This window comes from Brienomyrus brachyistius, chromosome 1, assembly GCF_023856365.1.
Source record: "Brienomyrus brachyistius isolate T26 chromosome 1, BBRACH_0.4, whole genome shotgun sequence".
Lineage (NCBI taxonomy): Eukaryota > Metazoa > Chordata > Actinopteri > Osteoglossiformes > Mormyridae > Brienomyrus > Brienomyrus brachyistius.
The window spans coordinates 19,791,915-19,818,417 of record NC_064533.1 but is presented as its reverse complement, the minus strand read 5'-3'; the positions used below and the strand labels follow the sequence as shown (position 1 = coordinate 19,818,417).

The 26,503-nt window shown below is 50.0% G+C and overlaps 1 protein-coding gene across 9 annotated transcripts in view; it reads left to right on the top strand.

Annotated features, from left to right (window-relative positions):
• LOC125732318 (rho GTPase-activating protein 21-like) overlaps nucleotides 1-26,503 on the top strand; it is a 60,292-nt gene that overhangs the window by 4,122 nt on the left and 29,667 nt on the right. For 4 of the 9 annotated variants that reach the window (XM_049005955.1, XM_049005948.1, XM_049005947.1 and 1 more), the window contains exons 1-2: nucleotides 22,879-23,242; nucleotides 25,155-25,331. In XM_049005955.1, the coding sequence (XP_048861912.1) occupies nucleotides 23,021-23,242; nucleotides 25,155-25,331 (399 nt within the window). In that variant the 5' untranslated portion in view covers nucleotides 22,879-23,020. Of the gene's footprint in view, nucleotides 1-4,071; nucleotides 4,537-4,606; nucleotides 4,844-22,878; nucleotides 23,243-24,643; nucleotides 24,661-25,154; nucleotides 25,332-26,503 lie in introns of those variants that run through there. The other 5 variants (XM_049005950.1, XM_049005951.1, XM_049005949.1 and 2 more) reach the window with 4 other exon arrangements.

Here is a 26,503-nt window from a genome sequence, read left to right as displayed (position 1 = left end):
ATGAACACATTTCTTGACCAAAATTTTAAAAAAAAACATTAAAAACAAACATTGCTAATTGTGGCTGTGGGTTTGCTATGGCTAATCCTAATTACAGTCTGTCATAATCGGCGGTTTGTGAACATTTGCTTTGCTAATAACTGGAGAGGGAGTAGTTGATAAAAGCAAGGCTGTCCGTTGGTGTTACACTAAAATCAGAAATGCTGCTGAAAACACATGAGGCGACATCACCCGTGTGTGTGTGTGTGTGTGTGTGTGTGTGTGTTTGCACGGCAGAAGCAGCCTCTGCCACTTGGCATCTCTCTCGCGTTTAAGCTGTTCCAGCTAGAGACAAGCGAAGAACAGTAAAAAGAACATGGTAAAGAACATGAAATTAATTTCATTTTGTTATTTGATTTTTAAATTTTGTATGTTTTTTACGATGTGCAAATAAGTGAGATACTAAGACACACAGCACAGCAGCATATTGGCTTGTCCTCTGTTTGGCCCCGGAAGCCGTATTGTCACATGATCTGTACGTCATGACTTACCAAATGGATAGTGGGTGTTAATGAAGGGAGCGGCTTCCATTGTAAAAGAGCTGTCGTCTGCTTTATTAAAATGACTGGTGCGTTATTTGCGCTCTGTATGGATCTGCTGCATCAGAAACGTCCTGCGCCCTCTTGAGTTGTGCTGTGACGTAGAGTGACGGATTGTTCTCGCCGATGTGATTGATTTAGTTTTGTCCCGATTCCGTTTGAGTTATTTGAGTTATTTAGCCACCTTAAGGCTTAGACCGTGGCTGAACGGGCAATAACAAATCGTCACTAGTCATGTGACCAAACTAGCTTTGGTTGCTCATACTTGGTGATGGATTTGTGGGTGGTTGACTGAGTACTGACCAATGTAACCCCCCCCAGCTGTGTGTCGTGCTCTTGGCGGAGACCCTGTTCTGCCATTTTTAGTGAGTATAGCTGAGAGCTCACACCCCTGCCCCCCTGCTCATTAATGAGCAGGTCTCCCAGGCCTGCCCCCTTACAGCCCCTCCCTTTGCATGGTGTCCCTGGGGGGGGGATGGTAGAGGGTATTTTGGAGCCAGCTGCTCCCAGTCATTAGAATTGCTTCCCCCCCCCCCCCCGGCTGGGTCCCTGTTACATGCCCCACCCTCTCAGAGCCCATCCCCCTTCTCGGACCTCAAAATGTGTACGGGTGCCACAGCAGACTGCCCATTTCCTGCAGCTTTAACCTCGTACGCTGCACCTGCCTGTCCGCCCAACCGACACCACCTTAATGAACCCAGAAGGCCTGAAAATCCTGCGTTTAATTTCCAGTTAACTATGTGACTACTCTTCATCTGTATTATGCTGTGTGCGGGGCAGGGGGGCTTCCCCATCTGCTCCAATTTTTTCAATTTAATTTTTATTTTCAAAATTACAATAATGTTGTAACATAAGGGTGCCCAGCAATGAGAGCCATTAATTAGCTTTTAATTTTTAATAGACAGGGGTGCTGAAGCTAGTTTCCTCATTTCAGTTAGGGGGCATATAAAGAGAATTTTTTAGGGAATTCCTCTAAAAACAGTTGAAAACAGTTAACGAAATTCTGTGATGCACATGTTGAATTGGGGAATGACTCTGGATTTGGAAAGAATTACTTACTGGAAATTTTCCCTGTTTGTTGTGGAGGTGGTTGGCAGCTTGTATCAGAGCCTTTTGAATTTCTTTCATTAAAAAAAACCTCTATTTCCCAGAATCCCTTTGTGCAAAGGAAAGCTAGGAGTAGCCTGGATTGGCATGTGGGTGCATGCTGGTAATTGTATTAGGCCAGTGAGAGCTGGACACATCTCCCAGCTGGGAAGGGCGTGGTGAGGCAACTTCATTGCATGTGAGTAGGTTGTGTTCGGGGGCGTCACACAACCAAGGGCATGTGAGCTGAGGGACTTCTGGGGTGAGGCTCTTTCAGGATAGCTGTCCTGGTTCAGGTCTTTATGGGAGTCGCATCCTGCTAGCTTCTGGTCTCCGTGGTAATGGATGATGCTTGCCTCTCTCTGATGGCTGCTTGATGTACCCTTTGGGGGGCCCATTGGCCAACTTGGTTCTACACTGGTGTCCCTTGCCGCCATCTTGGGATCTGAAACAGGAAAGGTATGACTTTGTCTGGGGGGGGGGGGGGGGGGGGGGGGTGAACGGTGGCTAGTGATGACCTCAAGGAAGTGTAATAGTGCGTTCATTTTTCTCTCGGAACTCGGAAATTCCGAGTTGAATGACCCCACGTCTGAACAAACATGGCTGCCTCATGAACACGCGGTACCTCAGTGGTACCTTGCTGGTTAGGGATTGGAACCAGCAATCTTTCAATCAGACCAATAGATCCAATAGATCACCACTGCACAGTAGGGTTTCTTCTAATAGTTGTACATTTTTTGTAATGTCTTTTAGAAGCACCACCTAGGCAGATTCCTTGTATGATTCCTTCTACACTCCTGCCACGCTGGATGAATCATGTAGTTCCTCTGTTGGTACTGGATGGGTTGGTACTGACCTATTTCCGACCTTGTATAGTCATTTTTTACAGCTTTGTCTCCTTTAGGTCATCGTTCTGGCTGTTCCCAGAAATCTCTACATTAATTACCAGCCAACCTGCATCCCTTGCTCTTTTTTTCTTGGCCAATTCAATTTTGCTGTGGGGGTGGAGCTCCTGAAGAGTTATTTTTTATTGAGGGGGTGGTGCTTTTGCCGTGGGGGTGGAGTCTCTGTAGGCCTGTTTTCCACAGAGGGAACGGTGCCTATTGACCACTTAGGCAGACTTATTCATTAATAAGTAATCTTCTTTGAGTAAATGGGAGGTGGGCCAGATGGTGGGTGGAGCCCATCCGTGTTGCCTCTTGGCTTCTTTTTTTTTGCTTTACTGCAATAAAAGCTAAACTAAGACACAATAACTCAGCTGTGAAGTAGCCAGCCGCCTTATGCTTCTGCTTGGTAGTAACTTCTATGTGGGTTGTAAAATCAGGACGTGCCTCATTTTGTGACCTTTCATAGAAGAATCATGCCACAAGGGCTCATGCATAGAAGGTGGTGGGTCATGGAGCAGCCAATAACAGCGCTGTCTGGCATCTCCTGTTGGTGTTGCCGTGCTCTGCTTGTTTCCCCGACTACGCACACCTGGTATGTCTTCTGGTGTCCCCCCCCCCCTCATGGCAGGCCACTGGAGTTTTCTCAGAGATGGGGACCTTTGCTGGGCTGCGGGGGCCCTCCTGGACCCCTGGGCAGGCTTCTCATTCCCTCCCTCCTGTTCAAAAGTGCTCCTGCACCCTATCGGGTGTGAATTGGCGCCACGGACCCATCGATCCGCGTCACCAGCAGGCCCCTGACGATCCATACGCCTCATCGATCTGCCTGCAGGATTATGGTGCTCTGCTTCAGCTCACTTATGGCTCTGGTCTCTCTCAGTAATGGGGACTCATCGCTGCCTCCTGCCTCCACAGGACTGCGGTGTTTTTAGTCATTTAACTGATTTTTGTGTGTTTGAATTATAACATTTAATTGTAAAATCAGATATATACATTACATGTGCACATGATTGATTAGAGAATCAGTCCCCGTCGGGTCGTCTGTTCAGAACCCATGTCCTGGAGCCAGAAGAGGGTTTCTTTGTGGGTTTCTCTCCTCCCCCTTTCCCCAAAAGTGAAAGGGCTTTCAATGGACATCTGCAGCGTATCTGCGCCGGCAAACCACCAGTGATCCTGGAATAATGGCACCGGCGCAGCGCCCTGCCTCTCGTGGCTGGCTGCCGATTCCTATGGGGGGGGTTTCTCCTCCCAGCAGACTTGGTGTGCTAACCAGCTCCACGAGCGATTTCAGCTGGCACCGTAAACATTGCGGCATTTGAAGCGGCTCTGCACCTCCTGTCTGCCACCCTCTCTGCCGCCGACTCTGTGGCAGTGGAGCCATGGCTCCAAGGGGGAGGGATGCTCTGATGGCACTGCATGCACTGCATGACACCGGCCCCAGCGGTTGGCTCACGGTAACGTCCACATCACGTCCCCTCCCTCCCACCGGCCGACGTCACACGCTGCGGTGCTCCGGAGCGATGCAGCAGCTTCGGACTGACTAGACGAGCATCCCGGCAGGTGACTCGGCGGGTTTGGGGGGCTAAATAAGCAGCCCCTCCGCAGACCTTCAGCAGTGCTGCTGAGTCAGGCTCGCTCTCCTGATCCCTGCCTCTCTCTCTCTGCTCCCTCCTCCTCTCCTCCTGCATCACTCTTCTCTCTCTCACTCTCCCTCAGTCTCGTTTACATCCCCGTCCTGTTTGTTTTTCGGCCTCTCCAGTTTCTGATGGTACTCTTTCCAGACCGGGGGGTTCTGTCTGCCATGAGGCGCCTACCGGGCAGGCAGGGATTGGCCCTCTGAGCGGGCATCCTTGCCGCCTGCCTCCCGAGGGGGTGGGGGGGCAGGGCATCCTGGCTTTGCAGTTATGGCTCACCTGAAAGTACTGGACCGCATGATCAACCGCAACTGGAACGCGATCTGCGACCTCTACTGCGCCTGGAACAATGAGGTTTGTGTGTCCCCAGCCAGCTAAAAACAACTTTTAGTTCTTAGTTTTTACACTTTTGTCTCTTTAATAGATTCCTGTTCGGAGTAAGTGTGGCTTCCTGTGAGCACTTCCCCCATCTCCCCGGCCCGCGTTACGTAACCCCCAGCAGCGCCGTTCCGGTCTCTACCTGCAGTGTGCCCCGCACACTCCCGGCTGCCTCCACCTGTGTCGCCCTGATCTGATTCTGGATGCTTCTTTATTTCGTCCTTGAACGCGGTTGAAGTTGTGGGTGACACTCTGAACTGCATAACCATGTGTCTGTTTACAGGTGAGCTGCGTGCGTGTCTGTCCGTCCGCGTGCGTGTCTGTCCGTCCGCGTGCGTGTCTGTCCGTCCGCGTGCGTGTCTGTCTGTCCGTCCGCGTGCGTGTCTGTCTGTCCGTCCGCGTGCGTGTCTGTCTGTCCGTCCGCGTGCGTGTCTGTCTGTCCGTCCGCGTGCGTGTCTGTCTGTCCGTCCGCGTGCGTGTCTGTCTGTCCGTCCGCGTGCGTGTCTGTCTGTCTGTCTGTCCGTCCGTCCGCGTGCGTGTCTGTCTGTCCGTCCGTCCGCGTGCGTGTCTGTCCGTCCGTCCGCGTGCGTGTCTGTCCGTCCGTCCGCGTGCGTGTCTGTCTGTCTGTCCGTCCGCGTGCGTGTCTGTCTGTCTGTCCGTCCGCGTGCGTGTCTGTCCGTCCGCGTGCGTGTCTGTCTGTCTGTCCGTCCGCGTGCGTGTCTGTCCGTCCGCGTGCGTGTCTGTCCGTCCGCGTGCGTGTCTGTCCGTCCGTCCGCGTGCGTGTCTGTCCCCTTGGGGCTGCTGGGTTTGGTGCAAAGCTGGGTCTGTGATGTGCCCTCCCCCCTACCCCGCCAAAGCTCTGACACTGTGCTCATTGTCTGTCGTATGCCCCCCCCCCCCAGACTCTGTGTGATCTTCCGTAGGAGCTATGCAGTGTCATCTTTAATTTAGCCCCCCCCCCCCATTCCGTTGCCCCCATGGCTTAATTTTAGCCGCTGCGTAGATTCTGAGCATGCCGAGTTGAACTGATGGCCCTCTGTTTAGTGCTTGGCCCACGGGGGGCTGCGGGCCAGGGGGGCGCTGGGCTCTTGAGAGTCGCTCTCTGTATCGGCTGCAGCGGAGTGTTGTGAAATATTCACGGACGAGCACCTGGCAGCGATGTCTGGTGTGGGCGGGTCCATGGGTCAAACGGGCAGCGGGTGTGTAGGACTGCTGTAGTTTTGGTGGGGGGGTGTGTGTTCCTTTCCTGCGTGTTGGGTTAAGCGAGTGTGTATGTGAGAGCAGAGATGACAATACCCTATGAGGGGGGCAAAGGTTTTATTGAATGCTTAGGTATTAATTATTCATGACCCAGTGCTGAGCTCTCCAATTATGGTCGCTCTCCGGTTTCATCTGTAGGCCCAGTGCTGCTTAATTGGTCCACCTGCTCCCCGTGAGGCCAGCCGGCTGGCTCTTTGTGTGGACCCCCGTCGGCCGCCTCGTCGGGGGAGCCCCCCCTTGCTGGCGGAGATCCCCTACACCCCCGCCTCGCTCATGGGGATTACAGGCAGTGCGCCACTGCCCTGGAGGGGGTGCTTGGGGGTTTAGAGCCCGCCTTTCTGTGGTGAAGGGGGTGTGGTATTGTGAGACTGGCTGGGATGCGCGTATTCGCACACACTGCCCGAGTGGACAGCAGCTGTCAACGGTCCTACTCGTCTGGTCAGTTCTAAAGTGTGTGTGACCTTGCTTTGAAAACCCAGACCCTTCATTTCTGTCCAGCCTAGTCAGTGTGTCTGTCCCTGGCGTCCTGATTGCATTGACTGGTTAACTGGTCACTGATCAGCGAAGGCTGGCTTCTCCTGCATAGTCAGTACCCTAGATGCTTTGGCAGATTCTGCCTTTTATGTAACTCTCCTGTGATTACTGAGAAATCGATGCAGTGGTGGGAAGGCCGCCGTAATGCAGGAGAGCCTTCACAGCATTCTGGTCTGTACAGTCAGTGTGAGGAACTGCAGGAAATGCTTGAAGAAATCCAGAAGCGGAGAAGCTGCTTCCGGAAGGGGATCTGTGAAGACAGTCTTGGCAATTCCATTTCTCTCTTTCCCACGGCCCCTAGTCACTGGCAATGGCCGGCCATGCCACTTTGTTGACTGCTGCCCCTGGGCCCGACACAACCCCCCCCCCCCCACTCCCCCCAGGTGCAGGTGGTGAGTTGGCACAGGGCGCTGATTCACAGAGGAATGCATCTCTCAGCATTTTTTTCAGAGTCAGCTTGAGAAGAACCTTGTTCTGCGAATGTAGTGCTGGAGGTGGAGCTGTGGCTGGGGGACACTGGCGAGGCAGGTTATTGTTTGGGGTGGGGCTCATGGGTACCGTCTTCATAGGATAGGGCTCTGAAGGCAGGACATCATTCGTGCGTAAGTTTCTTGAATGGGGCATTGCTCTGGGTGTGGCTTAGGGGGTGGGGCCTCAATCATGGGTGGGGCTCTGGAGGTGGGACTGTTCGTGGATGATGCATTGCTCTGGATGTGGCTTAGGGGGTGGGGCCTCAATCATGGGTGGGGCTCTGGAGGTGGGACTGTTTGTGGATGATGCATTGCTCTGGGTGTGGTTTAGGGGTGGGGCCTCAATCATGGGTGGGGCTCTGGAGGTGGGACCGTTCGTGGATGATGCATTGCTCTGGGTGTGGTTTAGGGGTGGGGCTCTAGAGACAGGACCCCCTTTTCTGCTGCCGGAGCTGGCCCTGATAAAGATGACTGTGGCCTTTGCTGGCCAAACGCTCATCGCTGAGCCTGGATTTCTGTTGTTTTCTGAAGGTGAGGGTGGCCTTTGTCATTTATCCTTTTGGTTGTATTGGCCGCGTTTTATTTGGGGGGGGGGTGTTTCCATGTGCTGCAGGCTGTCCGTGTGTGAAGCTGGCTCTGACGCACTGCAGGCACGCTGCCCCGTCTCTGTCTTTCTCTGCGTCTCATAAAGCTGCCCTGCCCCCAGTCTCCTCTGCACCGATGCGCGACCCTGGCAGGGATTGCTGCTGATGAGAAAGCGGGCCCACTTTGTGGTTGGGGGGGGGGGGGGGGGTTGTTGCTATGACGACTGTGCATGAGAGGCAGTGACGCTGCGGGGTGGCTGTACCAGGTGGTGTCTCCCTAGAAAGGTTACCGCGGCGCTAGCATCTCTTACGTGCATCTCTCTATTCCTGCCACTTCCCACCGACCGGCTGGCCTGAACAAAAAACACAATCTGAGGGTCTCTGTAAATGGGTGTTAATTGGTTACGCGTGGCGTACCAGAGCACAGTGTGCTGGGCATTGCTGGTGTGCCGTGGGAAGACTGGGCGCTCGGAGGTGCCAGTGTGTTAGCGGGCGTGCTAACGATTTGTGTAATGGCAGTTGTTAAAGGGATTAAAGTGTGTCTCTTCCAAAGGAGGTATTTCAGCATGTGCGTGCATGATGTGTATATCACTGCAGATGCGTCAGGAAGCCTGCGTGTGTGTGTGTGTGTGTGTGTGTGTGTGTGTGTGTGTGTGTGTGTGTGTGTGTGTGTGTGTGTGTGTGTGTGTGTGTGTGTGTGTGTGTGTGTGTGTGTGTGTGTGTGTGTGTGTGTGTGTGTGTGAGAGAGCTTCAATCTGCTTTGCATGTGTTTTTATTTTCATCTATTCGTGCTGCTTTTTGGCACCCGTGTCATGCGACCGTCACTCTGATAGTATTTCCTGTCTCCACACGCGATTTCGGGGGGGAGTGGTGGCAGTGATCAGCACTGAGACGCCACACAGCTGGGACGGGTTGGGGTCCGGTTACGGCCGGAATGCCGTGAGTGCGTCTGTGCGGCTCACGTGACGTTCCTCCCCCCGGACCCCATGTCCCATCCTGGCTCTGACCCCGGCGAGAGAGAGAGGTCACGCGTTCCAGTCACATGACCTCAGAGTGACATCATCCAGCTCACCACCAGCTGTTGATCAAACGCTTGCATCTGGCCAGTCTGTTCAAAGCGAGTTTCCACGCGCATGACCTGCAGGTGTGATATAACAACCAATGGGTGGCATGCGTGTCTTTAGTCATGCAAAAATGGGGCCTGTGGTCTAAATAACTTGCAGCCTGTTCAGTTAGGCATCATATTTATGTTTAATGTGTGTAGTGAAAAATCCCCCACAGTGTGCGTATCACTCTTATGTGCTTGTATGTGTTTCGGTACTGGCATGGACAGGTGGGGTTTTGTGTGCATGGGCTGCTCTCTGGATTTGTGCCCTCCCCCCATTCTCCATTATGTCCCTCCCCAGCTTTTACAGAAAGTGACCTGACCCCCAGGAAGTGCGCATGCACTTGTACACTCTCTGCCTGGCTGTGCACGCCCACACATACACACACACATATAGAGGAATGTTTGTCTTCATGTTTGCAAAGGCGTCTCCTCTGTGGCCTGCGCTGGCTCCGGCATGATGAACGCTGTTTTGTGTGGTTCTGTCCGCTTCCCCCCAAGACCATCCGAAATTCCTGCTGATTTTCCCTCTAGTTTCACGACTGGAGTGAGATGCTTTTTTAGTCTAGCTAAATCGCTCTTCCTCATTTGCTGTTCTAATTGTCCTTATTGTGTGTGTTTGTGCCTTAATCGCCTCACTTGTTACATCCTTAAGCAGTGTAATGAAGTGCGAAGCACCCAGAGCTGCGCCCCCTTGCCCCCCCCTGCTGGTTGTCGGTCCATGGTTTCTGACCCCCCCGCCCTTCCAGGCTCCTTAGTTTCCTGAGCATCCCTGAAAAGCCGCGCTGAACACCAGCGCGTCCGGGCTCACAAGTCAGAGGGCTGTGCGTTTTGCTGTCGTTCTAGGAGGGAGGGGGGTCATTCCTTCACACGAGCCTCCTTTTCAGCGCAGGGCTTGAGGGGCGAGGAGAACGGTTGCAGTTAATGTGAATATCTGTGACTTTGCTTTGTAAACTTGTCATTAGTTTCTTGTGTTAATGGCAAGTAGTGAAAATGACTTTCTGTGTTTGCGGAGAGCCTGAAGTCAGCTAGAAGCTCCACTTGTCATCCCCTCTTGTTTGCATTCCCTTGCCGGCGGGGGGGGGGGATTTGCTCCTGGCTCCTGTCAGCAGGGATGGGCAGTACAGGACAGAGGTAGTGCAATGACATCATCACCTCATTCGGTAGATTTGATTGGTCAAAGGGTCAACGGCTGACCCCTAAGGCAAAGGGGTCCCCCCCCCCTTACATGCATCCCACTGCATAGATCTCTGAGCTGATGCTACTCATAGGGCCCTGGGTGTGGTGCCTTACACCCGAATTTATATCTACCCTCCACCAATGACTTCACTCTCTCCCATTGGACCTGTTGGGCGGTACCACTGCTGACTCGGAACCCGCGGCCCAGCCCATGGCTCAGCGTGCGGATAATCCATCCATTCACCCCTCCCATGACCATGCATAGATGCGCTAAGCGACAGCTGTGGAATTTTCCAGAAGGTATTAATTCTAAGTTTCTCCTGGCCTGCCTGTGACTTGTTTAATCTGTCTGGCTTTAAGAGCATTGTTAATGAACATCAAATAGTAGTTTGAAGTCTGTCCCCCCCCCCTCCCCCACCATAGAATAGTTAACTAAAGCAGTATGTTCGCTCTGTTGATCGTCAATGAGTCAAATAATCATTTTCCCGATTGTGGAGCTTTGTTTGGTTTGCAAGGTGTAGTGCATCATTGGTGTCAGCGTGCTCCTTTGCAAAATTCCTGCCGCGTTGTTCAGCCCTTTAGAACATGGCCTTCTGTCTCAGGTAAAAGGTGCCGATGACACTTCAAGAAGGCTTGTGGGAAGAGAAGGGTCCTGCTCTTGTAAAAGTCCTTTTTCTAAAGATCACTACCTGTCTCTCTTCCTGTCTGCTTTTTCTCTCCCTCTGCCTGTCTCTTTACCCGTCTCTATCTTTCTCCCTGTCTGTCTCTCTCTCTCTCTGCCTGCCTGTCTCTCCGTCTCTCTGTCTGCTACTCTCCCCCTGCCTGTCTTTGCCAGTCTCTCGCTCTCCCTGTCTGTCTTCCTGTCTCTTACTGTCTTCCTTTCCCTTCTCTCTTTCTCCGTCTTGCTCTCTCTGCCTGTGCTCACCTGTCTCTTGTCTCCCTGACTCTTTCTCGCTCTCTCTCTCTCTCTCTCTCTCTCTCTCTGTTTCTCTCTCTGCCTGCCGTTTTCTCATTCTTTCTTAGCTTGGGACAGTGCCCATATTCACAGGGTTTAATGACAGCCACCATGCCAGACAGCGGTAGGGTTTATGTCGCGGCCCCGCGCGGAGGGCCCCATGTGGAATCGAAGCCGGCTCGCTTTCTCCACAGGGCGTTACTCACGCCAGCTTCGGCTGTGGAGCGCAAGATGATTTAGGGCACTGCTGCTCCGTCTGCTTCCAGATGTTGCTGCCTGGACTCAAGTTGGAGGAATGCTTGGCTTGAAGTGGACAGGTTTGAGTCACTGTACAGGTTTGTTTGGGATGGGAGAAAGGAGATTCAGATTTACAGAGGGGAGGGTTTTTAAAAGGTGTGACCAGTTTCCTGGTCAGATCCCACCAAGGTCTGGAAGCTTCTCAGATCTCTTATGATGCACCTCTGTCTGCTGGAGGCTTTTTGGCAGCAGGATGCTGCGCTTAACCTGACCTTGCTGGTTTTGACCAGTTTTTACGGACCTGTGTCTGTCTTTGGTTATATTCTACTGGGCCTGGTGTGTGGGTGGCCCTTGTCTGGTTCAGGGCTGATGTGAATGTGGGCCTGTAGCTGACAGTGAAGTCCTCAGTCCCCTGGCTGTGTACACTGGGTCTGCCCATCTCTCATGCCTCCCTCAGAGTCTGTCTGTTGGTGATGGCCGACTGTCCGTCATTAGCGGCACGCTAACTGAAAACAGACTTGACCTTGTGTTTTTGGAAACCACGTTTATTTTTTTGTTTGTTTTGGTTGCCCTCATCTATATTGGGAGCTGTGCGGCGAGTCTGACATGTTCTGCATGCCATCCTCCCTGCCATCTGTGATAGTGGAATGGGCATGTGGTAACCGCCCCCACAGCTATACCCATTGGTTCCTGACATTCAGTTTGGAGGGGGCTTCCTGCAAACTGAATCGCCCATCAGGTTTGAGTGACAGGCGACCTGTCCAGTCACATTGCTCTTGCATACAGTATTTACATTTCAATTTCCCTCTTCCCAGAGGGAAATCACATTTTTTTTAAGAGTTCGGTCCCGTATCGGAGGACCTGCTTCGCATTACAACGGGAACATGTGACATGGAATTCATTAAATACGATGAGTGTGGTTCGGGGTCAGGGATTAAGTTATTTGTCATGATTGCCCCTTTGTAACACCTTACTGCAGGGGCGCCTGTTTAGCGCCCCCTGTCTGTGCCCAGTAGCCAGGGCGATATCCAGTAGGTCCATGTGTCGACCGCAGGCTGCTTCGTCATTTCTGGATCAGGCAGGCACAGCCTCGCCACTAAAAGGATTAATCTTCCAGAACGTTCCTTCCTCCCTCCGCGTGTCGCCCTGCTCCGGTGACCCTGCTCCCATCTGCCCTTCGCTGGTGCTCACTGTACTGCCGTCCTTCGTGGCCAGCTGGATCGTCAGGGCGGGGCAGGCCACCTGCAGCTCCAAGGTCACAGACCCCCACCCCCCCATGTCACAGCTGATTAGATTTAGCGGTGCCTACTGAGACCCGATCAGCTGATACAATAAACAAATACTAAACATGCTTGTCTCTTTTGCCATTGCATGCTGGGACACATTCAGCAGGACAGGCCAGAAAAACCTGCTCCATGTGACAACGGCGACTTGCCGGTTTTGGTGTCCGTCCGCATCCCATAATGTCTGAATTATCCACTCGCTTTTCAGGGAAAATCATAGCTAATGACACAAAGGCTGATTGCTGAGGTGCCAAGGTCCATAACTTAGTAGGGTGCAGTCGGACATTTCAGTGACTTAGTTCCTCGGGAGGGGGGGGCTACGTGTGTTTCGCATATTAGACCGCTGTCCGAACAACTGTAGATTTACTTGTATAGTGAATCTCCTCTGCTTAGCCGGGGGGGAAATGAAGTCTCCCCAGTTTACTCTTCAGTGTCTTGATGCTAATGCATTACTGGCTCCTGGTTTTGTTGCCCCACTTGTGCTCGTACCTTGTCATCCATGGTAACCTGCTGATCCACTGCTAGTGTGGGACAGCCATCTGCACCTTGGGCCGGTCCCCCGCAGTGCCACTGGGCTTCCTCCCTTCCCTTGCTAGGTTTTGGTTCCCCCAGTGGTCCAGCCACCCCACTGCCTGCCCGGCCCACTCCTGACCTCAGCTTCTGTGCTGCAAAGTGTCCCTGCGAGCTGCTCGCCTGCTATCAGCCAGAGGCATCGCTGTACGCAACCTGAGATTAGCAGCTCGTTCCATTCAAACAAACATTTGGGCCCCATAATGTAATATAAACATAATGCACATGCACAAAGGTGCGCACACACACACACACACACACACACACACACACACACACACAAATGTACGCACGCACACATGGGCTAACATGTTTCATCTGCAGTGTTTATCGCTAATGCAGGTTTGCTGGTTATTTATAAACGTGAGTTGGCATTGCATTAAACAGGCTCCTCGTTTTTCGGGGGGCTCAGCAAATCCTCCACCCCCCTCCCCACCCCATTTTCCTGGCGCTGACATCCCTCATGCAGGTGAACTGTACCCCTTGTGGCCGGTTTGCTATTCGGCTCGGTTTGGGTCATGCGTGTGAAGGTTCTCTGCGTTCATCTGATGATGGAACCAGTCCTCGGTGTTCTGAAGAGGGAACGGGAGTGTTTATCAGACTTGAGCTTGGAACTGCTTTCCCTGGGTAGTTGCAGCCTGTCTGGAACAGACACGGGCTGTTGAAGCCCCCTTCTCACGAACAGTCAGTGTATTGTTGAGTGAGCAGGAGCAGGTCACGTGTGTGAGAAGGTGTAGTGGCCCCTCCCTCACAGACATCCCATTGTTTTATCACTTTCCTTTTCCCTCAGCTGCGGAAACCTCACATTTCCCAAGCATGATTCCATACAGAATTTCCATCAGAGCTGAAAGGCTCCCTCTTGACAGACATGCTTGGGTGGGGTCACGGTTTAGCTCTGCAAACGTAAATCGTAATGGTCTCTCTCTCACACCTCCCAGATGGAACCTGTGGGGATGAGCAGGGCGTGTAAGTCCATGATGCAGGTGCAGCTTTGGGTCTGTTCAGCAGAGTGCCATCCCTCTGTTTCTCCTGAGAAGATCCACGCTTTCACTTTTAAACGATGCCCTGGTAGTTCCCTTGTGGGGAGACGTGGCCTTTTTGGCTTCTTAGAGCCATGCCTCTCTCTTCATGCCCATGGCTCTACCTTGGCTCCGGCTCAGCAGTGAGTGAAGGACTCCGACTGCTTTTTGAGTGCATTGATCTGGCTCAGAGCCCCAGCACCACGTGGGGCGGTGTGCACCACCTCCCGCTAGCATCCCGGCATTCCCGAGGGTCCCGGGCTGGGGCGGATGGTTATCCTCCGGCTGGTGAGCACGGTGTCACCGACAGTGCGTACAAACTGAACTCTGTTTCCATGGCAAGCAAGGAAGGGCGTGGCACGGTGGCCTGTCTGGAAAGCATTTTGGGGACTGCACCCATTGGTTGGGGGTTGCGGGGGGGGGAAGGGGATGACCGTGTTTATATGGAAAACACCATTGCCACCATCTCCTGGCTAGCCAGCCGTCCAGCCCGCAGAGCCTGTAGATTTTAGTGACTCACTGCGTCTGACCAGTTAATTCATTACTGTTTTCCTTTCACTCTGTCTTGAACTTTGTACCCAGTTTACTGTATTTTTACTTTATTTTTTTAAGGTGCCGCACCCTTACCAATGCCCCATTTGGTCTAGCTTAGCTGGCTTCAGACCTTCTGCCTCTTTCCATTTCAGTTGCTGCCTGGGACCTTGTTTGACTCCGATGGTTCTGTTAAGTATGACTTTCCCATCTTCCTGGCTGGTGATAGGCCAGCCTCGCGCCCAGGACCAGCCAATGGGATTAGTTGTGCTTTAGCTTTACCGTGTCGCCCAACGCGACTGGAACTTCTCCGTGGATATCGGGCACCTGAAATGAGTCCCTGTGATGTTTGCAGAGTCCACTCCACTTGTTTGCTTGGCAGATAAGTATCTGTGAGCCGTGCTGTTGAAGCCCACATGGAATCCCAGACAATCTTCACTACTGATGGCCCCCTGAAGGTGGCGCCCTAGGAGGTCATATAATAGGTTAACTAGCCCTGTTTGTGAGGAAGACCCGGAAAGCCCACAGAAAGTTCTGGATACAACTCAAGTTTGCATTAGGGGTGACTTATGGCGGAGAAAGTGCGTGAGGAGGGTCTGGGACCCTCTCGCTTGTTAAGAAGTTGCGGTGAATATTTCACTGGGATACGGAAATGGAGCCATAGCCCGCAGCTGAGGGACACGTGCCGTTTTCCGAGCCGCGGGTGTGGAGCACTGGGGAGAGGCGTTCCCGTCTCCTGGAGGAACGCGACCTTGGGAGGAATCCTAAGAATCTTCCGTTTCTCCGCCTAAGCTCGGTTATAAGAAAATACAGCTTTTTAATAGTAAAATGAATGAACACACGCATACAGAATCGCGCTGTTTTCTTTTGCTCGTTGTTTCCCCTGGTCTTTTTTCATATTTGAGGAAATGTCCTGCTTGGATATGGGGAGGGGCCAGTGTGCAGATCCCAAACACAGATGGCGGATCTGGGGGTGTTCAGGGTGTGTCCCCATGCCTCGGAGTGCTGGCAGTCATGACAAATCCATCAGGCATGTGTCTGGAGTGGACAAGTGTGCATACCCCCCCCACCAGCAGATACTTGCTGGGACATCTGATCGCCAGGCACTCCCCCCCCCCCCCCCCCCAGTCAGTCCTGTCATACCCTCCGTACAGGCTGGTAGGAATCCACGGCCCCATCCTTGTGGGGGCTGCTTGAGTCACTGGTTTATTTCTGTAGTAACGCACTCTGTATAGCGGTCGTATGGAAAACTGAGAACCTGCATGATGACCAGTGAAGGCGCGTGTGTGACAGACTAGTGCGAATGCAGCTTACTCATGTCCCCCCTCCCCTCCCCATCAGTGGATCCTTTAGACATTTTAGACTTATTTTTTTTCTAGGCTCCCTTAAATGAGAGGTGTTTGTGCATCTGTCTTGTCCAAACTGTGCTAATATTCCCACTTCCACAGCTGTGAGTGTGAGTAACAGCAGTGGTTGCTAGTAGGCGTGTGTGTGTGTGTGTGTGTGTGTGTGTGTGTGTGTGTGTGTGTGTGTGTGTGTGTGTGTGTGTGTGTGTGTGTGTGTGTGTGTGTGTGTGTGTGTGTGTGTGTGTGTGTGTTCTCGCCCCTCTTTGGCCAGTCCCTTGTCCATTTGCATGGTGGTCTCCCTTTTAAGCTCCACGGACCAGCGGAGCTGACAGTGATGCCGGTATGAAGATGGATGCGGTATCTGATTCTGCAGAGCCGGATGTCCTTTAACTGCTTATGCATATAACCCTTCAGTCCAGGTACAGAGTATCAGTGTTTCCTGAGGGCAGCTAATCTCCCCATGAATGCCCCTCCCCCCCCAGGCGGTGAGGGGTTTGAGGGCAGGCTGGCCGTGTGCCCAATCCCTGCCTTTCCTTTGGATCTGTCACACTCCAGTGTCTATAGTCATGGTGTCGTCACTCATAAGGGCATAAATCCTGTAACATCTGCCGTCCCAGACAATTCGGTCTTAGCTTGTGATGACGAGGCTGGACTATTTTCTATCGATTTAAATCTGGCACCTTGAAACTTCATTAAGGACAGCTAGTTAATCACTTGGCCTTGCTAGGCTTGAGGCATCGATTGCTTTGAAGATCAACATGGAAGAGGCTGCCCGTCACAGTTTGTGAACTCGAGTTTCCAGTTCAGTTTCCAGAAATAAAATGCTTGTTTTTATTCTGAAACAGTCGATGGTTGGTTAAAATCTTTAATGGTGTCTGATATGTTGAGGCCATTTGTATCCAGCCAGAATGCTTTTTGGTTATATATTTGTTTAGAGTCACTATGCAAGTTAGTCAGTCCTGTTATACTGTGTGATATCACACCACAAATCTGTTCTAACGCGACTGATTTATCAGAGTACAACACGGAAATACATTAGTATTTGCACGATTTACAGTCATAGAGAAAAGCACTACGCAAACCTCAACGCAATCTTATTTTGGAAAGAAGCACCACTTGCAGGCGAAATCAGCTTCCAAGTGAACGATAGTGATGTTCGATTCATGAATGAATCGTTCTTCTGAAGCACCTCTGTACAGTGAATTGGTTGAAGAATCTAACTTTTTGTACATCCACGGATTGCACAGGTCAAAGTCTTAGATTCTACAAATCTAAAAATATTTGCCAAATTATTTCTGCTGTGTGCATATCTGGCCACATGGTGGCTGTGGCTCACCACTCACTCTCAGCAATCGAGAAGTTCACCAGTTCAGCAGGTTCGGTTGAAGCAGTTACTAGACAGTTCTTATGAGACTCGTAAGATGCATAGGAGATGTGTATGATATTATTTATTAATGAATAATTATTTATTATAAATGCATTTATATTAGGGCTGGGTGACAAAACGATAACGTTAATTATCACGATATATTTTCCTTGATATTGATATGCTCCATAAGTTTATATCGATATGATTTATGACACAACATGCTGCTAACAATGCAGTTTGCATCAGAAAATGAGGTCACTTTCTCTGTGACTACTGGTCAGGATTGGCAGTGGAGCACAAGTGCAAACAGCCGTGAAAACGGAGGATTTAAGGGACAAACAAGAGAAATGCAATAGGGAAGGCAGGCAGACAGACAACAGAAAAACCATTAAACCAACAGGGCAACTCACTGGGAGAGCAAGTAAGTTCAAAGCAACCTGTTCAGTAAGAGTAATCCAGCGAAATCCACAAGGAAAATCCACAGTAAAATTCAGTCCATGAGAATTCCCGATGGTAGTAATCCACAGAGAATTAAGAAAAGATGGGAAGAATGCCAGCTGTAGCATTTTTTTTGCAATGACTAAAATAACTTGCTCATCTTCGGTCTTGGACTTGTGAAATGCGAAATGCTGTTTGGTACTTGTGGTGGTTTTGGTTTCCCAGCATGCTTTGAGCCCTTTTTTGAACAGAGAGCTCCGTCTAGTGGGGTCAGAATATATAGCGAATTGTTCCCGAAGCATCATTTTGGCTATCACTACTGTTCGGCAAGTGTTGCGTTCTGACGATAAAGAATAGTTTGTAACTCTGTTTCACCATCTGGTTTCTTCAGTTTTAACTCTGAAGTAAAAATCAGCCTTTAAACTGGAGAGAAATGACAGGGAGTGACCGGCATTCATCGCGATAATTATCGACCTCAACCGATATGATGATTTTTATCATGATAACGTTTTTGGCCATATCGCCCAGCTCTAATTTAAATACATTATTGGCCTCTGGTTTCACTGTTTTTGTTACTGAATTAATTTTGTTTAGCATAAGTTAATAGGTGTTGGAGTCGCACTCCCCTGTCCCCCCCCCCCATTTGGATATGCAGCACTAACTGTAGTTTTGAGGAATGTATGCATGCTGTGATCGGCTCTTGACAGGTAATGCTTTTCATTGTGGCTGAGAGCGTTAGATGGTGGCGCTCCCACTTTACCTGGAGGCAATGCTTGTGGATGGAGTCAGTGCCGGTCAAGTCGTTTTATTCAACATAAGCAGCTGCCTAGGTTATCATCTTCTGAGGGGGCATCAACTTCACAAGCTGAGTTTGTTTCTGATGGGGGTGCTGATGGTTAAGCTTTCCCAGGATGCCACATTGACTTTGGTCCTGGATGAAGTCAGACTTTGTTAGTGGGATGATGATCAGGTTACCCATTGTTTAAGAAGTGGGTGTTTTTGCAGACATGATTGGTTAGAAAGCAGCTGAATGATTGGTGACCTTTGCGCTGCCTTTTTGACAAATCCCTCTTTTAGGGCTGTGCAATATGACCAAAATCCCATATCCTGATAACAGTATAAACAGTATCAAGGCTGCACCTCATATTTATGGATTTTTTCTATGGATCAGCTGTGGTAGGAATTGGACAAAAATCGGCAAAAAAAAAGGAGTGAATGTCACAAATGTAACGTGATCCACAAATAGACGGGAAGTGATTCACAAACGTGCAAAATCCAGATCTGGTATACAAATTGCTCCATGGTTTTGTGATTATGATTACAGAAATACACTAAAAAATACATATTTTTATGTGATGTATTTGTAAAAAATTCTTTTCTAAAGATCAGCTGCGGTATCTGGAGCCCCTAAGAGGTCAGGGTGGGAAAATACTTTTTGAAACGGTTTTGAGTATATTATTCCATTACTAATGATAATTGTACTATGTCCTTTTAAAGTACAAAACATAGAATTAATGCATTAATAAGTATAAACCTAAACCATACAGACATGTCCGGTTAAATGTGCTTTAAGCATTAAACTATGGGGGGACACTGCACACCATGTAACTTTCATATATGTGTTTTTATGTGTATTTTTTAATAATTACACTGTGTCCATTCACCGCCAGTGACTATAAGCAAGACAGCTGGGCTATTTAAGTTCTCAAACATAGAAATATAAAAATTTTCCCATGAAGAAATCTCGAAAACCATGGGGTGTTGCTTGCTTTTGTTGAAATTTCAGCCAGAAAACTGAATATAAAGCTATTGCCGCAGTGTCATAGTTATGGTTCAAACCCGAACCCACTCCCTGGGATTTTTGCCTGATGATGTATATGGGGATATGCGCATCTATATGGAAATATTCCAGAAAGTGGGTTTGAGTTTAAACCTTAACTCCAACACTGTGGTAAAGTTAGATTTATATTCAGTTTTCTGGCTGTAATGTCAGTGTTTGTTTGCACTTCAAACTCAGTAGCCCAGCTGTCTTGCTTAATGTCACTGGAGAATGGGCGCAATTATTAATGCGTATAAAAACACATAGTATTAAAGTTACATGGTGTGCATTTCCCCCCATAGTTTAATGGCTAAAGCTCACTTTACAGGACATGTATTACTTGGGTGCCATCACGTTGCAGCAAATAGCAATTGGGCTGGTGTAGTGGGATCACAAAGCTAATCCGCAATTCAAAAGGAGGGAAGGCACAAATACTAACGCGATCCTCAAATAGACAGGATGTGATCCTCAAACAGACAGGATGTGATCCTCAAATGTGCAAAACATGTTGTACATGGATAAATTGCTTTGTATTTTTGTGGGTATGATGTTACACAACACAAATTTAAAAAATACGTATTTGTGGATAGTTTAAATATTTATGGATCTTGGTCCAGCCATGGCCGAAAGTTTTGAGTATGACAAATATTTATTTTCAGAGTCTGCTGCCTCAGTTTTTATCATGGAAATTTGCATATACACCAGAATGTTATGAAGAGGGGTCAGACGAATTGCAATTAATTGCAAAGTCCCTCTTTGCCATGAAAATGAAATTGGTCCCAAAAAAATTAAATGTTTCCATCTCCACAAGGCTGGCGATCACTCTGTCATGCTGATTGCGTTAGAACATCAGATTGGAAGTTTTAAAAGGAGGGTGGTGCTTGAAATCAGTTCTTCCTCTATTAACCATGGTTACCTGCAAGGAAACACACGCAGTCATCATTGCTTTGCAGAAAAAGGGCTTCACATGGAAAGATATTGCTGCTAGTAAGATTGCACCTAAATCAATCATTTATCGGGTCATTAAGAACTTCAAGGAGAGAGGTACAAATGCTGTGAAGGCTGCTTCAGGGCGCCCAAGAAAGTCCACCAAGCGCCAGGACCGTCTCCTAAAGCTCCTATTCAGCTGCAGGATCGGGGCACCACCAGTGTAGAACTTGCTCAGGAAGGGCAGCAGGCAGGTGTGAGTGTATCTGCAGGCACAGTAAGGTGAAGACCTTTGGGGGATGTTGTCAAAAAGGGCAGCAAAGAAGCCACTTCTCTCCAAGAAAAACATCAGGGACAGACTGATATTCTGCAAAAGGTACAGAGATTGGACTGCTGAGGACTGGGGTAAAGTCATTTTCTCTGATGAATCCCCTGTCTGATTGTTTGGGACATCTGGAAAAATGATTGTCCGGAGAAGAAAAGGTAGCGCTACCATCAGTCCTGTGTCATGCCAACAGTAAAGCATCCTGAGACCATTCATGTGTGGGTTACTTCTCAGCCAAAGGACTGGACCCACTCACAATTTTGCCTATGAACACAGCCATGAATAAAGAATGGCACCAAAACATCCTCCGAGAGCAACTTCTCCCAACCACCCAAGAACAGTTTGGTGATAAATAATGCCTTTTTCCAGCAAGAAGGAGCACTGTGCTATAAGGCAAAAGTGATGACTAAGTGGCTCGGAGAACAAAACATCAACCTCAGACCTTAATCCCATTGAGAACTTATGGTCAGTCTTCAAGAGGTGGTTGGACAAACAAAAATCCACAAATTCTGACAAACTCCAAGCATTGATTATGTTAGAATGGGCTGCCATCAGTCAGGATTTGGCCCAGAAGTTAATTGACAGCAGCCAGGGTGAATTGCAGAGGTCTTGGAAAAGAAGGGATAACACTGCAAATATAACTCTGCATAAACTTAATGTAATTGTCAATAACAGCCTTTGACACGTATGAAATGCTTGTAATTATACTTCAATTTGCCACAGGAACAAAAATCTGCAAACACTAAAGCAGCAAACTTTGTGAAAACCAATATTTGTGTCATTCTCCAAGCTTTTGGCCACAGCTGTGCATATTTGTCGATTTTCTTCTGTGGGTTACAAATAATAAAGTCCAATAAAAACTTCCATACAAGCGACACATCCCATGTGTCCCCGTAAACAGTGTATTTTGCTAGACCATGAAATAAACAGTACAGCATAATATGAAGCGACAGACATTCTTATTTCGTCATCCGATATATATCATCATGTCGCAAAGCCCTAACCCCAGTTCCTCTTGATGCTTACACTTGGGCCCAGAATGAGGCAGTCTGTTTGAATTTGTGACGGTATTTTGTTGTTTTGAAGGCAGTTCCCTAGGCTGGAGGCCACATGTTGGATCACTGCATGCAGATGTATTGTGTTGAGAAGAGAAGCAGCACAATCCTAGAAAGGTCTAGATTTGATCATATATACAGTCTAAGATCTGGAGAGTGGATTGTTTGGGGGCTGTACTATTAACAGCAAGGACCCATGGTTTGGAGATGCTAGTGGTTCTATCTAAGCTGCAGGCTGGTGGATAATTGATCCGCACTAGCACAGCAGTGCACTGGGAAAGGTTTTAGTATCCAAGATTACAGCCAGAGACTGTTTCATTAGCCTCACAGAAAGATGAAAGACATGGGTTTGTAAAGATCCTTAATTCTGGGTGGGATTACCGTAAATGGACGGCCTGCTTCCTGAATCTTGATGCCTGGGGTTCGGCTGCTTCTTGGAACCTACTGGCACCTTTGGCACTGCAGGGAAACCGTGGCACTGCAGGGAAACCGTGACTCTGGGGAGTTCTCCATTCTCCACAGATGAGATTGGAAAGACCTTCCATGTCGGGCTCACCATGGACTGCTGAGTAGTGGACGGGAACCTCTCATGGACTATGTCCTTTATCCACAGTAGTCAGGGGATGTTTCATCTGAAGCCACATTCCTGCATTCAGGATGTCTGGGTCCCGTTCCCCGTTACTCGACCCCTCTGCTAAGGGGGCCTGTGCTCTTTGAGCACATTCTATCCCTTGCCAACTGCTCTTAAAGCTGCACCAATCCTGGTGGATTTCTGTTTACCGTCAGCTATTGAGGGACCATGCATTGCTGGCGTGTCTCTTATGTAACAGCCAGGGAAGGCGGGCCAGGGGGATGCAAAAGAGGTGAAACCACCCCGAAATAGCCAAGAGAATCTGTGGGGTAAAACAGGAACAAAATTAGCTCCATTTGGCTTTTCCCGATCTATTTCAAACCCGGACTATTTCCGGACCTCCCAATCCCAGATAGCAAGTCTGTGCCGTCTTTGTCCTTCAGCTGCTAGAATGTGCGACACAAGGAATTTCTCCTGGACTTAATCCCACATCGAAAGGGAACGGGGCGGGCTGTGGGTGTGGCAGGCGGCCCGAGAGGTCATAACTGATCTATCAGCGACAGCTGCTGTTCCGGTCTGGGAACGGCGAGCAAGCAAGCGGGAGAGTTGTGGAGCCCAGATGGGCCATAGCGTTAGTCATCCCCCCCCCCCCCCCCCCCCCTCCGAAGTCTGTCCAGATGTGTTTGCACGTAGTTGTCTCTGTGCACACGTGGTCGCTGGACTGTAGCACTCATGCAGTGTAAAGTGATAAGTCGTCTTCGAGCACGAGCGTGTCACTGTGGGAGTCGGCAGAGAGCGCACTTCATGCTGGCCGAGCACGAGAGGCAGGAGTAGAGAAACCAGCCCTCCGCTGGCTCTCCCCCGGCTCTCCTGGAGAAGGGCTATGCTGGCCCAAAGGATTGTATCCCTGGCCGAGGCTGATCACACCCCCCACGTGGAGGACAGCCCGTGGGCCCGGTCAGCAGGACCTGAGGGTTGGTTATCTGAATCCTGCTGGGCTCGCCAGCCGAATTGGGCCACCCTGGGGTTGGAATGGAAGCATCTCAGCGGAGTTGTTCAAGGTAGACAAGAACAGGCTTCGGATGGAAACTGTGATGGAACTGGGGTAAGATTTTGGGCCGTTCATGAGAATGAGGAACATTATTCCTGGAATTCTGCATGGCATGTAGTACTGTGTTATATCCTAGTTGGTAATGCCTGTTTTGAGTGCTGCAGTACAAAGTTGAACCACACTGTTAAAAACAGAGAAAAGTTAAAGGAGATCGTGGTCTTTTTCTGCACTGTCTGGCCATGTGGAAAGTGGATTTGAGTGAGCTTCCCTCTGCAGTAGGCTTGTGTAGTTTCACACTGCTCTAGAAATCCCAAAATGGAGAGCACTGGCTTTTCTGATGGAGGAAGACGGCATTCCCCACATTCTCAATATTTAGAAGGTACTTCAGCTGTTGCGGGCATGTGGGGGTTCACCTTTACAACAAACTTGTTTGAAAAACTTTAGCATTCATTAGTACCGATACATAGAGCCTGGCGATCTGTGTTTATTTTGGTTGCTTTTCGGTCAACTGGATGTCTGATGGAGGTCAGCTTCCTTCATGGTGGGGGAGGAGGCTGGAATGTCTGCAGACCCTCTGCAGACCCTCTGCAGCCTTGCTGCACCCCCCTCTGAGTCGCATACATCAGCCGAGAAACTCGCCCCTGATGTTTCAAATAGGTGCCGCCAGCAATCATGATGCGAGCCTGTGACACAGACGACAAATGAACATGACACACTTCTGTTGGTCACAGGTCCCAGGCTCACGCACCAACCAGCTGCTCCGATAAGCATGTTAACGGTCTGTCACACTGTGAGGAACAGAAATGTGTGAGAGGTGGCGATCAGTGGAGAATCTCTGCACCAAAACGAACTGCGTGTTTTCTCAACTAAAGCGGATTTTTCACACTTTATAGATGTTAAATATAGAAGCAGAGCAGGTTCAGTAAGCCATGACGAATGGGGGATATTTTTATTGAGTAGCATTGTTGAGTAACGTTATTAAATATCAGAAAATAGAGAGCGCGTAGGACACAAGCGCAGATAGCAGAGGTCTGCTCTGATGACCCCCCCCTCTGCAGAACGGCCCTCTACTCCAGCTGTTTGACTCACTGTTTCCTCCTTGGTAACGGGCCTAAGTTTGGGTTGCTGGAATCCCAGGTCAGAAAGATGAGATCATTCTCGGTTCGCGATCCCAGCCCACTCTCCGGAGGGCTCTCTGGCTGCTGCGAAATGGAGGGGGGGGAGAGACAAGGCCTTTACTTTGGATTAATACAGGGTGAGGGGCTGGTTTTGAGGGGGCCTGGGGGTGTGACTGGTTTCAGTAAGCCTCCGTGGTCCCTGTGGCACTAAAATTCCCGCCTTGTCGAGTTCTTGCGGTGTTGTGGGTGAGGTTTGCACCGTGGTAGAACGGCTGCATTGTCTGCATTGAGGCCCGTCAGATCAGGCCGTGCCTGCTGATCGGGATTTTCGTCAAAAGACAAACGCTGCAACGGGTAAGCTGATAGCACGTGTCGTGGGTGAGATGCAAATAATCCTGAGTTCGTGCGTGCAGGCTGTTTCGCTTTAACAAAAATGCGATTATAGTGCAAGGCTCGACTTTTGGTGAATTAGCAGCTATGTTCAGCTCCAGCCCGTATTGTGAATTTTAAATTATCCATCCATCTTGTGTAATAGCTTCCCAAGTGAGCCTGGAACGCTTCCCAGGAAGCTTGAAGCACAATGTATTAGGGGGTGCGCACAGTCATGCACTGAGGGAAACTTGGGCCATGTACACCAGCACAGGTGGGAAAGAAACCCCCAGCCCTGGAGGTGTGAGGCCAGAGTTCTACCCACGGATGTAAAACGCTGTCATGCCAGTGATGACAGAATGACACTGATGACCTCTGGAGTATTTGCAGTGGTTGTATACTGGAAGTGAGTAAAATCAGAATTAAAGTTCAGTGGTAAGCATACAATCTTCAGTTATGCTCTATGTCGCCCCCTGCAGGCCAAACGGAAGGACGCACCGGAGCAGAGCGAAGAGCCATCGCCCTGTGAGGAGGAGCCCTTCTCTTGGCCAGGTCCGAAGACGCTGCGGCTGCGCCGCACGTCTCAGGGTTTCGGCTTCACTCTGCGGCATTTCATAGTCTACCCCCCCGAGTCTGCCGTGCACCTCTCCCTCAAGGTGAGTCCCCTCCCCCGACACACACACACAAACGGCAGAGGGCAGCAGCTTCTTGACAGGCCCGCTGTTCGCACCAAGCAGCCGTCATGGCTGATGGGTGACACCGCTGTGCTTTCAGCACTGATCCCCATTGCTTTCCCGCCAGTGTTGTCATGGTGACAGGATGTGCTTTCAGGAAGGGATTTTGCAGCCTGTTGTCAGTTCCAGCTAACAGCACGTCTAAAATCTCTCGCGCTCACACTTTATTGCCATCGTTTCTCTCTCTCTCTTCCTCTGTCTAGTCTTTCTTCCTCTCCCTCTCTCTCCTCCTCCTCCCTCTCTCTCATGTGTCTCTATGCTAGCAGTGTTGAGCTGAGGTTTGCGACACTCTCAGAAAAGCTGCCCGTAGCCAAAGCAGTGACAGGCATGTGGCCTTTCTATGACAATTTTAGCGCCTTTAGCACATACAGCAAGTAAGAAAGAAGCTGGTTTTCGGCTGATAAACAGCGTACCCAGGGTGCTCAGGACAGCAGACGAGGCGTCTTGCCTTGAGATGTGCTGTGTGATTCCTGACTCTGCCCCCTCTGCAGCTCACCCATTGATCTGAAAGCTGGCGTGTCAAACTTGACACAATCAGCTTGGGTGTTATGGCCACCTTCATCTGGGAGTCTGCCACTGTGACTCGGTGAGGAAGAGAAAGATGACAAAGCGCAGGACTGCCAACATGCCTGATCTGCTAGAATAAAGGAACAGGCGTCCATGCAAATGCCCGCAATGCACTGCAGGCTGGCAGAACCGCTCACAGAAATTGAATGGTTACCCGGAGACCCTCACCGCACATGGAGTCATGCAGCAGAAACACTTCGAAGTGTTTTACTTTCGTTGGGTGACGGGGTATTTAATTATCTATTGATCTGTCAGCCACTGTGTTCACTGAGTATGCAGTGATTTTGTTTGCTACGTTCAGCTATAGGGGGTTGCAAAAATGGTTGCCAGTATGAAGTGCTCCGGTCCAGCCGTGTGCCGTGGTGCTCTTTACTGGGTCCCTGTGCAAAAATTCCATCCTGCGATACTGAAGGCAGCTAGCAGACAGGCTAATCTTTCTGGTTTCCCAGTAGTTTGCTTCCTCGATGTCTCTCTGAGGAAGCATCAAGCCCGATTAGATGTTTCTCTCGCCGTTTGTTGCAGTCCCA